General features: G+C 48.8%; 1 protein-coding gene across 3 annotated transcripts in view; it reads left to right on the top strand.

Moving 5' to 3' along the window:
• ARID1A (AT-rich interaction domain 1A) overlaps positions 1-13,037 on the top strand; it is an 80,316-nt gene that overhangs the window by 11,870 nt on the left and 55,409 nt on the right. Inside the window, exon 1 of one of the 3 annotated variants that reach the window (XM_040619067.1) lies at positions 1,326-2,462. The exons of 1 other annotated variant lie outside the window; for it this stretch is intronic. In XM_040619067.1, coding sequence (XP_040475001.1) covers positions 1,326-2,462 — 1,137 coding nt within the window. Of the gene's footprint in view, positions 1-1,325; positions 2,463-13,037 lie in introns of those variants that run through there. One more of the 3 variants, XM_040619068.1, reaches the window with a different exon arrangement.

Raw genomic sequence — 13,037 nt, forward strand, 5'->3', positions numbered from 1 at the left:
TGACAGGGTAGTCCCTTCACCTCTGTCTTCCAATTCTATAAAATGGGGATAATCGGACCTCACGCGCCCAGGGCCTTACGAGGCCCGTCTAATGAGGGAGGGGAGTGGGAAAACGGAAAGTCTGAACAATGATCTGTCATTCCGCTGGATTTGCAAAGGGGGTAAAATGTAAGGCCCTGCTCGCTCACTCAGCTGGGTCTTTAAGAGCGGGTTTGTAAAAGGCTTTGAAGAAAAGTGCTGTAGAGGTGCTAAGTAGCAGCCAAGACACCAGGCCCGCTGCCAGGAGGTCAGGCCTGGGCCGAGGCGGCCGCGGTCTCGGGCTCAGGCCAATTTTGCAGCCGCGAGTAAAGTTCACGCTGCCCGCTCCCCTCGGTGCGGCCTGGAGGGGACCGACCCGGATAGGAACGCCAGGAGGGAGGCGGAGCAGGCTCCGGGGAGGCGCGGGCTCCGGGCCGGGTTTTTCCCGAAGCCTTCGGCGGCGGCGCTGCCGAGCGAAAGCGGCAGAGGGCCTGCCGCCGCCGCGGCTCGTTCTCTCCCCTCCTCCTTTGTGAGGGGAAGGGAGCGAGTCCGTTCCATGGCCTGCGCCCGCTCCGCGCTCCGTTCCGGGTTTGCCAGGCGGCCGCGACGGCGCTGGGTAAAATGGCAGTGCTGAGCCTCGTGTCGGAGTGAGGGGGACTCGGAGGAGAGTGGGGCGCTCTAGCCGCTCAGTCCGGCCGCCCGCCCGCTCGCCAGCCCGCTGCCGCGCAGCAGCCTCGGTCCGCGCCGCGGCCGGGGAGGGGAGGCAGGGCGCCCGGCCCGGTCAGCGCTCCGACTCTGCCTCCCGGCGCCCGGGCTGCTGCCGCGCGCCCTCCAGCCCGCCCGTCCCGGGTCCCCCTCCCCCCGCTCCCTCCCTCCCCGCCCCCTCCCCCTCGCCTCCCTCCCTCCCTCCCTCCTCCTTTCTCCGGCAGCAGAAAGCGGAGAGTCACAGCGGGGCCAGGCCCTGGGGAGCGGAGCCTCCACCGCCCCCCTCATTCCCAGGCAAGGGCTTGGGGGGAATGAGCCGGGAGAGCCGGGTCCCGAGCCTACAGAGCCGGGAGCAGCTGAGCCGCCGGCGCCTCGGCCGCCGCCGCCTCCTCCTCCTCCGCCGCCGCCAGCCCGGAGCCTGAGCCGGCGGGGCGGGGGGGAGAGGAGCGAGCGAGCGAGCGCCGCGCAGCAGCGGAGCCCCGCGAGGCCCGCCCGGGCGGGTGGGGAGGGCAGCCCGGGGGACTCGGCCCCGGGGCGGGGTGGGAGGGGGGGAGAAGACGAAGACAGGGCCGGGTCTCTCCGCGGACGAGACAGCGGGGATCATGGCCGCGCAGGTCGCCCCCGCCGCCGCCAGCAGCCTGGGCAACCCGCCGCCGCCGCCCTCGGAGCTGAAGAAAGCGGAGCAGCAGCAGCGGGAGGAGGCGGGGGGCGAGGCGGCGGCGGCAGCGGCCGAGCGCGGGGAAATGAAGGCAGCCGCCGGGCAGGAAAGCGAGGGCCCCGCCGTGGGGCCGCCGCAGCCGCTGGGAAAGGAGCTGCAGGACGGGGCCGAGAGCAATGGGGGTGGCGGCGGCGGTGGAGCCGGCGCCGGCGGCGGGCCCGGCGCGGAGCCGGACCTGAAGAACTCGAACGGGAACGCGGGCCCTAGGCCCGCCCTGAACAATAACCTCACGGAGCCGCCCGGCGGCGGCGGCGGCGGCAGCAGCGATGGGGTGGGGGCGCCTCCTCACTCAGCCGCGGCCGCCTTGCCGCCCCCAGCCTACGGCTTCGGGCAACCCTACGGCCGGAGCCCGTCTGCCGTCGCCGCCGCGGCGGCCGCCGTCTTCCACCAACAACATGGCGGACAACAAAGCCCTGGCCTGGCAGCGCTGCAGAGCGGCGGCGGCGGCGGGGGCCTGGAGCCCTACGCGGGGCCCCAGCAGAACTCGCACGACCACGGCTTCCCCAACCACCAGTACAACTCCTACTACCCCAACCGCAGCGCCTACCCCCCGCCCCCCCAGGCCTACGCGCTGAGCTCCCCGAGAGGTGGCACTCCGGGCTCCGGCGCGGCGGCGGCCGCCGGCTCCAAGCCGCCTCCCTCCTCCAGCGCCTCCGCCTCCTCGTCGTCTTCGTCCTTCGCTCAGCAGCGCTTCGGGGCCATGGGGGGAGGCGGCCCCTCAGCGGCCGGCGGGGGAACCCCCCAGCCCACCGCCACCCCCACCCTCAACCAACTGCTCACGTCGCCCAGCTCGGCCCGGGGCTACCAGGGCTACCCCGGGGGCGACTACGGCGGCGGGCCCCAAGACGGGGGCGCCGGCAAGGGCCCGGCGGACATGGCCTCGCAATGCTGGGGGGCTGCGGCGGCGGCGGCGGCGGCGGCGGCAGCCGCCTCGGGAGGGGCCCAACAAAGGAGCCACCACGCGCCCATGAGCCCCGGGAGCAGCGGCGGCGGGGGGCAGCCGCTCGCCCGGACCCCGCAGGTACACAGCTGAGTGGGGAGGGGGCTGGGGCGAGCGGGGTCCTGGGAGTGGGTGGCGGCTGCGGGGAGCAGACCACAGCCTTGGGCTACCCCCAGTCTGGGGCCCCCACTGCTGGGGAGCTGCCATTGTCTGGCTCTTCTCTTAAAATGGCTGCCTGTCTGCCTTCCTCTCCTTCCCTCCTTCAGCCTTTGTGTGGGGCTTTCCCTGAGGTATATGCTCCCCTTCTCCCTCTCCCCTGGTCCCTTCGAACTCCTGGGGTCTTCAAGGGGGTGCGGGGCAGAATGTGCGGGGAAGGGCCTGGCCCGGGGTGAGGGGGGTGCTGGGGGCTCAGGTTAGTGGTGTGCAGTGGTAGGAGCTCGGGAGTTGAGTGAACAATTCTTTGCTCACCTGCCGCTCCTCTCTGCCCGCCCTCCTGCCTTCCTCTAGGCCGTTCCCCATCTGTGCTTTCAAGGAGGGGCCCCTCGGGCTCTGGGGTATCTCGGGGGAGGGCAGGGGCCTGCTTGGGGGCAGCTAGAGGCCGGCTGCGGTTCACCCAGGGCAGCCCGGGCCATCTCCTGTCTTAGTCTCCGTCGGCCCAGTGGCCTGGGCTTCTCCCTGGAAGTGCTGGTAAACAGCTGAGTGATTGGAGTAGTAAGTGCAGATTGCTTTGGTTTGGGATTTGAATTATGGAGGTAAAATCCTTCTGTCAAAGCCAGGAGACAGTTGGTCTTAGGTTGACATCCTATCTGTGATCTGATTGGCTCCCCATCTCCTGCTCTTGGCCATTTATAATTGCCTCTGATGTAATGGTACAACAATCCTGATGAGCTCATAAACTTTTACACTCTGCTTTTCTGCCAGTGATAACCCAAACCATCGCTGCCACTATCTGCCTTTTATTCCAGAGCTGAAGTTGGCTGTGACCTTGAGGAGGGAGGTTTAAGCAGCAATACTGTATCAGCAGGAGCAGAGCCCCAGACAGGCTGCCCTTGTTACATTGTGCCGAAACAAAAGAGGAGGCAGTGGCATTTTGCTTGTACCTTGGATTTATTTTGCTTGTTATGTTTTATGCAGCCTGAAATAGATTCTGTGTTGTCAGAACAGTAGCTGAGTTTTTCTCTACAATGGGTTTGCTGTTTGTTTTGGTTTTGTGACTTTCCTGATGGTATAAATGACTTCTTTGATGGCTCTGAAGATGCGTTTGTCTTGAGTAATTTTGACCCTGTTCGCTTTGCAGAATTGAAATTATTTTACTGGGTTTTTATTGAGTGACAAATGTGGGATCTTTATGGGAGGGGGTAAGAGAAAACTTTTTTTTTTTTTTTTTTTTAAAGAACTGGAAGCTTTCTGAGAGAATTTCATATTAGGTTCAAGTGTTCTGTTTTAAGGAAGACTGGCCTCATTCTTTGTTTACATGTTGAATCTTGTTAACACTTCTTTTGTTAATTGAACTTTGGGAAAACAGCTCAATTTAAAGAGAAGCTGACATCTTTCATGATCTTGTGAGGGACTTTCTCCTAAAGGCCTGGTTTGGTAAAATTTATCATTTGTTCCTGGGATATTAAAAAGGCTAGTTTCCTGTTTTGTCGTCAGTCATTTTAGAGCTTTGAAATAGAGGTCATCTATTTTTTTTCTTTGCATTTTAAGGTATGTTCCATTTTTTTCTATCTTCCAAGATAATAAAGATATCACCTATAATGATATTTGATGTTTGCTTAGAAATGACAACTTTTAGGTACATTTTTATGCATTCTGTTTATTTTGCTCTGAGTACCTGTTCATGTTCTTTCTTCAGTATAGTCAGGAATACTGGATATTCTATGGAGTCGTGTATCTTTTGAAAGAGGGGAAAAACTCTTCATGGCCCCAGCCCCCAGCAGTACCCAGTTGTACCTTCCTGTTACGAGATTTTGTTCACTGATTAGCTGTGTTCCTTCCTCATCCTAGAACTGCTTTTCTCTTCTCTTGAGCTGGGAATTTTGAAAATAGCTGTGTTAAATGGCAGATTTAGAGCTCTGTGCCTTGACTCCACATTGTCTATAATGTTGTGTTTGGTCAAGAAACGGGAATTTTAAATGGAATTTCTGGTTCTAGAGGATAAGTTTGTCTTCGAAAAGAGAACATTCTCTTGTCTCTGGATAAGTGACATATTACATCTCTTTCCCCTTGAGGGGAGGGAGTCTGAGCCATTTACCTTTCTTAAACTATTAGAAGAAATAATTTGGGGGTAAGTCAAGACTCATTTAAAAGCAAAAATTAATTTGAATTCAGCTGGTTTGGGGATATTCAGGCAAACACTTTGTTTTTAGGGGGGGATAAAACCAACTTTTGCCATAAAGTGATTTCTGTTTTTCAGTCGTTAAATATTTGAGCACTTTCTGTATGCTAGGTACTGTACTCTGTGCTGAGTAAATGGTAGAAAAATAGATGTAGTCCCTGTCTGGAAGCTTGTTTGTGCTGCCTCTGGGTGAATTTTTGGATTCACTTTTAACATCACCATACCTAGCACTTAATACAACATGGGTTCCTATTCAACTTCAGTTCAGTTGCCTCCTCACTCCCCTGATGCCCAGAGAATGGGCTGGTGAGCATTCACTTGTGGAAGAGACCGCACAACTTGCAGTTTTGTGGTAGTCTCCATGAAGGATGTAGGTGGATAGATTTTGATATGAATTCCTCTTTGCTACTTAAGGATAAAGCTCTTGTCAGACCATGAACCCTTATTCTTAAGCATTCTTAAATAACAGGGTCTTGTTCTGCCCCTTTCTCAGTCTTGGATTAAGACTGTTTTGCAGAGAATTGATTGACACAGCTAAGGTGGTAATGTTCTCATTTGACTCTGCCTTTATGAACTAAAGATTAGCTAAGTGTTTGTGTTGTGGCTCTGTCTTTTTCACAGGAGCGAGAAGATCCCAGCAGGCAAACTTTTCGTTTATTGCTTTCCATAAGTAATACTGTGTCTCAAGGTGTTGAATCCTGCTACTGATGAAATACTTTTTGGTCACCTATGCACTTGAACCTTATGCAAAGCTTTTTATTTGGGATGCTTTTAGCCGTAGTACCTTGAGAGTAGTATCAGCTCATCAAAGTAAAAAATGAAATAGAATATGTAGCCCAGGATCAAAATGGATTTGACTGTAGAAATTTGGCTGTTAGTTCTTGCTATGGAAATATCAAATGATATTTCCGACTCCTGGGAAACAAATACAGGAATCTTGAGCTTATTATGGGAATGCCTACTGGCAGAAATTCTGGGCTGGCTAAAATACAGGACTCTTGGAGCTCTCTCAAGTAGGAGGGACCAGGAAAACCACACTGAGACAGTACTTAGTTGTGAGGCTTCATGTTTCTCTACTGTCCATGAGAGAACTAGGGGTGATGGGGGTTGGGATGGTGGCAAGAGAAGAGAAAGCATCAGGACCAAGGTTGGCTTCTTTATATTGGGCCATAAAAGGACTTTTCAAGGTTCCTTCCTTTGTGTGTGACACAAAGTAACCATGACAAGGGGCACCTGCTGTAATAAGATGTTTTGGATTGCATTAAACTTTCATCTGTTGGGTTGATTCCTGTAGGGTGTGATGTCTACAGTAGGCTTTAGCAACGAGGTTAGTGATCTTTTTTTAAAATGTGGAAATAGGCTAACAAAGTATGGTCAGCCCCCCCCCCCAAGATTGTATTGATTGGCTTCAAATCCCAAAATTCTAGAAGCCACCGAACTAAGCAAATATATGGTTAAAATATGTTTTCAAAATAAATTGGCCCTGAATTGTTCTTTCCTGCCATTGAGCTGGGATACCTCAGTCTCTAAAATGGAGTCCTGATTCCCATGGCTTTTATCTCTGGGTTTCTCCCTGTTTAGATTCGTCATTATCATTATTGATGCACACTGAGTCGTGTGTGACATAGTGGTGAGCGGTAAAGAGCACAAGACTCAGGAGCGAGAGGCTTTGGTTTCACACGCAGCTCTAGATCAAGCTGTGTGATTTGGGGCAAGCCATTGACCTCGGTTTTATTTTCTCTTCATCAGTCAAGTGAAGTTGGTGGACTGCATGGCCTTCTTCCTCTCTGATGCTACACATTGGGCTGTGCTTCCATACCTGACTTGTTATGAGGACAGCTTCTTCCTGTACATGGACCAGTAGGGGTCTTGAGACCATCTTTCTTCCCTTGGGCCTGAAGAACTCAAGGCTGTTTTCTCCTGAGGATTTACAGGAACCAACTCCGAACAGTTGGGTACCACAGTGATCTGTGGCCCTTTACAGAAAAAGCCCTACCAAACTATTTTGCTTTGAAACTGTTTATGTTGTTATTAATCATTCCACCTGGCTGGTGGATAAAACACTAAACATTAATTGAAAAATTGGGCAAACTTCCTTAAAGCAAGACTTGAAAAATAGTTGCTTCAGAATCCCCAAGAGGGGATTTTGGGAGTAGATTCAGGGTGGGGTAGGGAGTAGATATTCATAACATTAACACTCTGTTTCTTTTAGGGGGGATAGGAAGGTGGGGAGTGGTAGCTTTAAGTTCTCTAGACTCTTTGGGTGTTTGGGCAGGTCTAGGTCTGGTTTGGGCAGTTGGTTGTAATCTGAGTGCCTGAACTTGCCCTGTAAGTTTTGCTGAGAGAGGAGCAAAAGTTCCTGAGACTGGAACAGGAAAAGCTAAGCATTTACGGGGTCAATTTCATAGGCCTGTTGCCTTTTCTCATACCTTTGGTTTTTTAAACGACGTGGTGTGATTTGCAAGTGCTCCTGGAAATGCTGTTCTTGCCCTTCTCCAACACACCTGAGTTTCCATTCTTTCTCCTCCTGGCTTAGTAGTTTAGGCATCTTAGAAGTATGCTAGAAGGAAGCTTTCCTTTATAAAAGAGGGGAAAAGGTAGAGGAAAAGGTGTTTGATAATTCTCCGCTTGACACAGCAGCTTCTTCCTCTCTGAAGGAACCAAATGTTTCAGAGCTTTGTGTAAATACTTGCTGAGCTGTCAATATGTACCCAGGAGGGTTCTGTAGTAAGATGTAAACGGCTCTATAGAATGTTTGACAGGCAAATTAATAAACAGTTTTCAAGCAAAGATAATGCTAGTCTGTTCTCATGTGGTGGAATAAAATAACATTGGAGAGAAAGAAATGTGGGTAGGGAAGGGGGTAGTACAGGGGGTGTGGAGACATGGAGATAGGGAGAGATGATCTAAAAGAGATTGGAAGTGAAAAGATGCTGCCCTGGAAGAGAAGCCTCCATGGTGCTGGCTCCGGGCTAAGTTCAGGGCACATGGAGCCCCTGTTCGAAATGGATTGCAGTTTCAGAGTGAAAATAAACAGAAGTTTGGAAGGAAGATCCTAAGTTTCAGTAGTGAGGTAAGTGCTGCAAAAGCTTGGTTTATGAGACTTTGAGTTTTAAAGCCTTGTTCTTTCGGAAAGGTTTTGTAGTTTGGTGAGATGTTTTTAGGGTTGGGTTTGCATTTTTGGAATACCAGAAAGGAGGAAGAAAAAAAAAAGATACTGCAACTTCAGCGTCATCCTCAGCCTCTGTTTTGCTGTGGCTCTCAGGATTATAAGCCCACTTTATGTGCTGGGTTTATTTGTATAGTTTTTACTGGACTCCTTCTGTGCAGCATATATATATATGTGTGTGTGTGTGTATGTGTGTTAAAATTAATGTTCCCAGTTTCCTGGGTTAGTACAAAGTCCAAATGTTGAGGGACTCACTAAATCCTGCCTGAAGGGTTGTATGGGTAGATTCAATCTTTGTTTTTGAAATTGCCATTTTAGGATTAAAAACATTTCTGGGTTCCTTCAGTGAAACATTCTTTTTATGGAGGAAGAAATAGTTTAGAAGTATTTTAGCTGTGTGCCTGTGGTACTCTACTTTGGTAGCCTTGTGAGATAACCAGATTTATCTTCTCAAAGTCTCTTTTTAAACAGAATCCACTGACTCTGACACCAGTTTTCTTCACGAGTGTTTTTATAGACCAGAGTCCTGGAAGTGCCTGTTTGACTTAGCATAGTAGTAGGGAATATGAATGTCATCATGGTCCTGACCGTAATTTTTAGGTTCCTCTAACTTAACTTACCAAAGGCTATCAGCTTGTTTTAAAACAAAATATAAAAACTTGGGTTGCACGGACATTGGTTGCCCAGGCCTTTCTCAGTGATGGTGGTGAGGGTATTAGAACATCAGGCTCATTGCTGAGAGCATGATTTCTAGCTCAGGAGGATTCGGAGATTCAACTGGGAGTAGGAAGTAGCCCTGTGTGAACACACCAGTTAGATACTAGGAAGGGACTTAAAAGAGACAGTGTCTACTTCAGAGGAATTTAGTTTTCTTGGGGAAGCATGCTTATGTGCACCCATCTGGAAGACTTGCAAAGCAGGGTTTTATAAATGGGTGTAGACCAAACTAAGCGTATGGGCTGAAGGAGTTCAAGAATAAGGAGCAATCAGAGTTGGGCAGGGTTAACCTGGGACAGCTTTTCAGAGGCGGTGATTCATGAAGCTTAATGTTCAAGAGGGGGAAAGTTAAAATATTAATTTGCTTTTTCATAATGCTACCCTGAGTGCCATGGGCTTTATAGGATCCACATTACACAACCATTTCCAGACCTGTAGTTGCTTCATGCTGGTGACTTTGAGAATTTGGACTGTAACTGTAAAATTCTGTGAAAGAGAGTGGCTCCAGGGTCTTAGTGGTTCTTGTGGTTATGTGGGGCCTTTAGTACAACCTGCCAAGTTCTTGGCCAGTTTCAGGGGCTCTTTTGTAGTAATTTTGGGTTTGGAAGGTTGTGTCACCTTCAGGGTTGTGTGCCCTGGACAACTCTGCAATGACGGTGGTTCAACTTTGGTTGGAGAGCTTGGGTTTTTTTTTCTTTTTTTGGCAGAGTTAATCAACTTTTCTTAAACAGAACAAGAGCCGCGAAGTACCTGTCCAGACACTTAGGCTGCTGCTATTTCTAAAGAGTTGAGAGCTGTGCTGAAGCTGAGTTGCTTGGATCAGACCTTATATTGAGGGTTGATGGGTGGGTAAGCCTGCACATACGCAGTTTGCCCATCTGTTCACAGAAATGGCCTTTAATATTGTTTTTGATTAGGTTGGCTGTGGCCAGGAAGCTCATAAATGCTGCAAACACATGCTTATTCCTTACGGGAACCTCTGAAATGGCAGTGATTTGGGTTTCTCTTTACCTGCTGGTCCATGTGCAGTTGGACCACACATGATTTCTGGCACTTTTCAAGGGCTGTAAGTGGATGCTTAACAGCTGAAGACACATGGAGTCCAGTGCCAGGCTACTACAGTGCTTTCACCTGGAAGAGGAGGCTAGGTCACACTGTTCCAGTATACAAGTATGGAGTCTTGAATGCAGATTCTAGTTTAGAGATCTCTCTTCCAACTTCTTTTGCCTTGGCATTTGGGCATTTTGCAAAGTGAGTTTCCAGTAACTCAGAATTGGGGCACAGTGGCTTATCTGTGATGGATAGCAGGTGAGTAGGGGGCCTGAAATGAACTCCTTAGTCTGTCTAGGTTTTAGAGGAATCCAGGTTAGGGTGAATGTTGACTTAACTACCTTGAGTATTCCCCGAAATTGTTCCTCCCCCCATTCAAATGGGATAGAATTAGTTTTTATTGAATGTTAAAGGACATCTGAGTGAACTTTCATTTGTTTTTGTTAGTCATTTATGCATACCAGAAGATGGTCTTGGGACAGGTTGAGTCTTTATTTCCCAGTGGCTTCTGCATTTTCCAAGGGTGTACTGTGATGAGAGGTCTAATGCCAAGAATGCATTCCAACACGCTGCAGAGTAGGAAATTTGATCCCTAAAATGTTGACTTAGTGTTGGTTATGGTACATATTAGAAATCACCCAGTAATCCAGGACAGATTTTTGTCGCCCTCCAGGAAGTTAACGTTGATATGAAATACTAAGGGGCTTTGGACACCGGGTCTATGTGCTCTGCAGGCCCAGAGTGCTGCTTAAATTGCCACCCATATGAAGAGGAAATGTGCCATGTGCTTTTTTCCCTCTTTTGCATTTGGGCTTCCTTATGGCTTCTTTGCTTCTGGGTTCCCAAGTCTGCAATGTTAGATATTAGACTTCCTCCTCCCTTGGCACGGGCACATTCATGATTTTCTGTGGCTCATCACCAGCCGCCAAGATTTTGTATGCTTTTTCCCTCTTAAACTTGTTAGCTTTCAGCTTGCTTGTTTATAGACATCTCTGTTAAAAGGAACTCCCTGCGCAAGATCTAGCACCAGCATGACGGCAGCAGGGGGGTTTAGGGTTTGGTGTGATATCAGTCATTTAAAAACCCATTTGCTGTGTGCTTGGTGTTTTTTATTTTGCCTCCTGTTTTCCTTGAGGTCACAGCTTGCTTGCCGGGCATGAGTGCATCTGGGTCCAGCTGTTTACTCTCAACGGACTTATGCCTGGTCTACTTTAAGGAGAGTGTGAGTTCAGCCACGTGGTAGATGATTAAAGGCTACATAGTGCCGGGCGCTTCCTTTTAGAGGAAACAAATGTGTCTTTGGGCTCTTCTTGCACGGTGATTTCGCTCTCTCTCTGGGTGGACCTTATTATAGCTTTCTCTTGTCCTTAGTGAACAAGTCACCTGAGCAGAAATGCTGGGAATTAGTTGCTGTTCGTTACTGTGTCTGGTCTGGTGCGTACAGATTGCTTTCTCTCTGTTCTGATCCTCAGGTGGTGAAGTTCTTGGGTTGGTCCGGCAGTAGTAGACGTCTAACTTTTTACCCGTTTAGGAATCTGGCTGCCAAAGATAGCTCTTTGGAGCTATTATAAAGGATTTGGGGAACAGTTCTGTCTATAACTTTGTCGTGGGCTGGGGATAGGTTGAGAATCTCACTGATATCCCAATTTTCAAACGATGGCATTCTGAGGATGAGTTTTAATAGTAACAACCATGCATTTGTGCACTTACGATGTGCCAGTTGCTATGCTGGGTCTGTCTATGAATTTACTTATTTAATCTTCAAAACCGTGAGAGGCGAGTTCTATTATTACTCCTCCACATTACAGATGAGGAAATCGAGTAAAAATTAGAAATTTGCCCTAGGGCAAAAAGCTAGTAAAAGGTAGAGTTCTGATATGAATCCAGGTTTGTCTGATTCTCCAGAGCTGTAACATTATAAAATACTAAATTTGCTTCTTCAAAATAAATTATTTAAGCACTAAGACTTATTGGGACATTATTTTTGCAATAGCCTGGAACTCTTAAATGGGGTGAAAGACCGAAAAGCCTTTAGTTACAGTTTTACATTATGCCTAGATTTCTGTCCATCTAGAATTTTATTTTAAGTTTCTGATGAACAGCCATGTGCCCCCAATGGTAAGAGTTGGCAGCATTTGGTTGTCAGGCCATTTTTCTTTTTGGGAGGGATCTTTGAGAAGAGTGAGGGTAGGGGTGGATTGAGGCTCAGAGATAGACTCCTTCACTTTGATCTAAGTGAGAGTAACCTGTATTATGAGAGTGTTTGCAGATTGATTTTACTTTCTATGACTTGGAGTACTTGCGGGAGAGGCAAGGATTGTTGTCTTAATTTCCACTTGGGGAAAGTGAACACATAAATATTAAGTACCTCACACAAAGTTTCACAGCAGAGTCAGCTCTAAAACCAAGGTTTAAATTTCCTTTAGGCTGTGTGACTTTAAGCAAGTCACTTAACTTCTCTGAATCTGTATCCTCAACTATATAATGAGGAAAAATATCTACCTTGCAGATTTCAATAAATATTAATAAGATATGTGAAAGTACTATTATCAAATAAAATTTGAACATGACTCCCAGTTGGTAGAGGCCCTTACTTGATAGGGGAATAGTACTGAGTGGTTAAGGACAGTTGGTCTTCACTGAATTAAAAGCTATCCCATAGTTCTTAGCTACATGTAAGTTATATTAATGCTTAAAAAAAAAACCAACAAATTTTGTTAAGTACCTCTTATCCTAGTTTGAGAGAGAGATTAGTGCAGTGGTTCTCCTTGAGGTCCCTGACTATTAGCATCAGCATTACATGGGCCCTGTTTAGAAACGTAAAGGGGTGCCTGGGTGACTAAGTTGGCTAAGTGTCCAACTCTTTTTTTTTTTTTTTCTAAAGATTTTATTTATTTATTCGACAGAGATAGAGACAGCCAGCGAGAGAGGGAACACAAGCAGGGGGAGTAGGAGAGGAAGAAGCAGGCTCATAGCGGAGGAGCCCGATGTGGGGCTCGATCCCAGAACGCCGGGATCATGCCCTGAGCCGAAGGCAGACGCTTAACTGCTGTGCCACCCAGGCGCCCCTAAGTGTCCAACTCTTGATTTCAGCTCAGGTCTTGATCTCAGGGTCATGAGTTCAAGCTCCACATTGGGCTCCGTGCTGGGTGTGGAACCTACTTAAAAGAGAATGAACAAAATGCAAATACTCATCCAGACCTACTGAATCCAGGACTCTAGCAGGGTGTTTTAACAAGCCCTCCAGGCCATTGTGATGCACACCCAAGTTAGAACTACCGGATTTATGCATTTATGGCCAACTGAGCTACAGAGTATATCTGAATTACTTGAGGGACTTCTTCCAGATTACACCGTAGGCTAGTATCGCAGAGGTATCTGC

The sequence above is a fragment of the Ursus maritimus genome, unplaced genomic scaffold (genome assembly GCF_017311325.1).
Source record: "Ursus maritimus isolate PB19 unplaced genomic scaffold, ASM1731132v1 scaffold_32, whole genome shotgun sequence".
In the NCBI taxonomy this organism is placed as follows: Eukaryota; Metazoa; Chordata; class Mammalia; order Carnivora; family Ursidae; genus Ursus; species Ursus maritimus.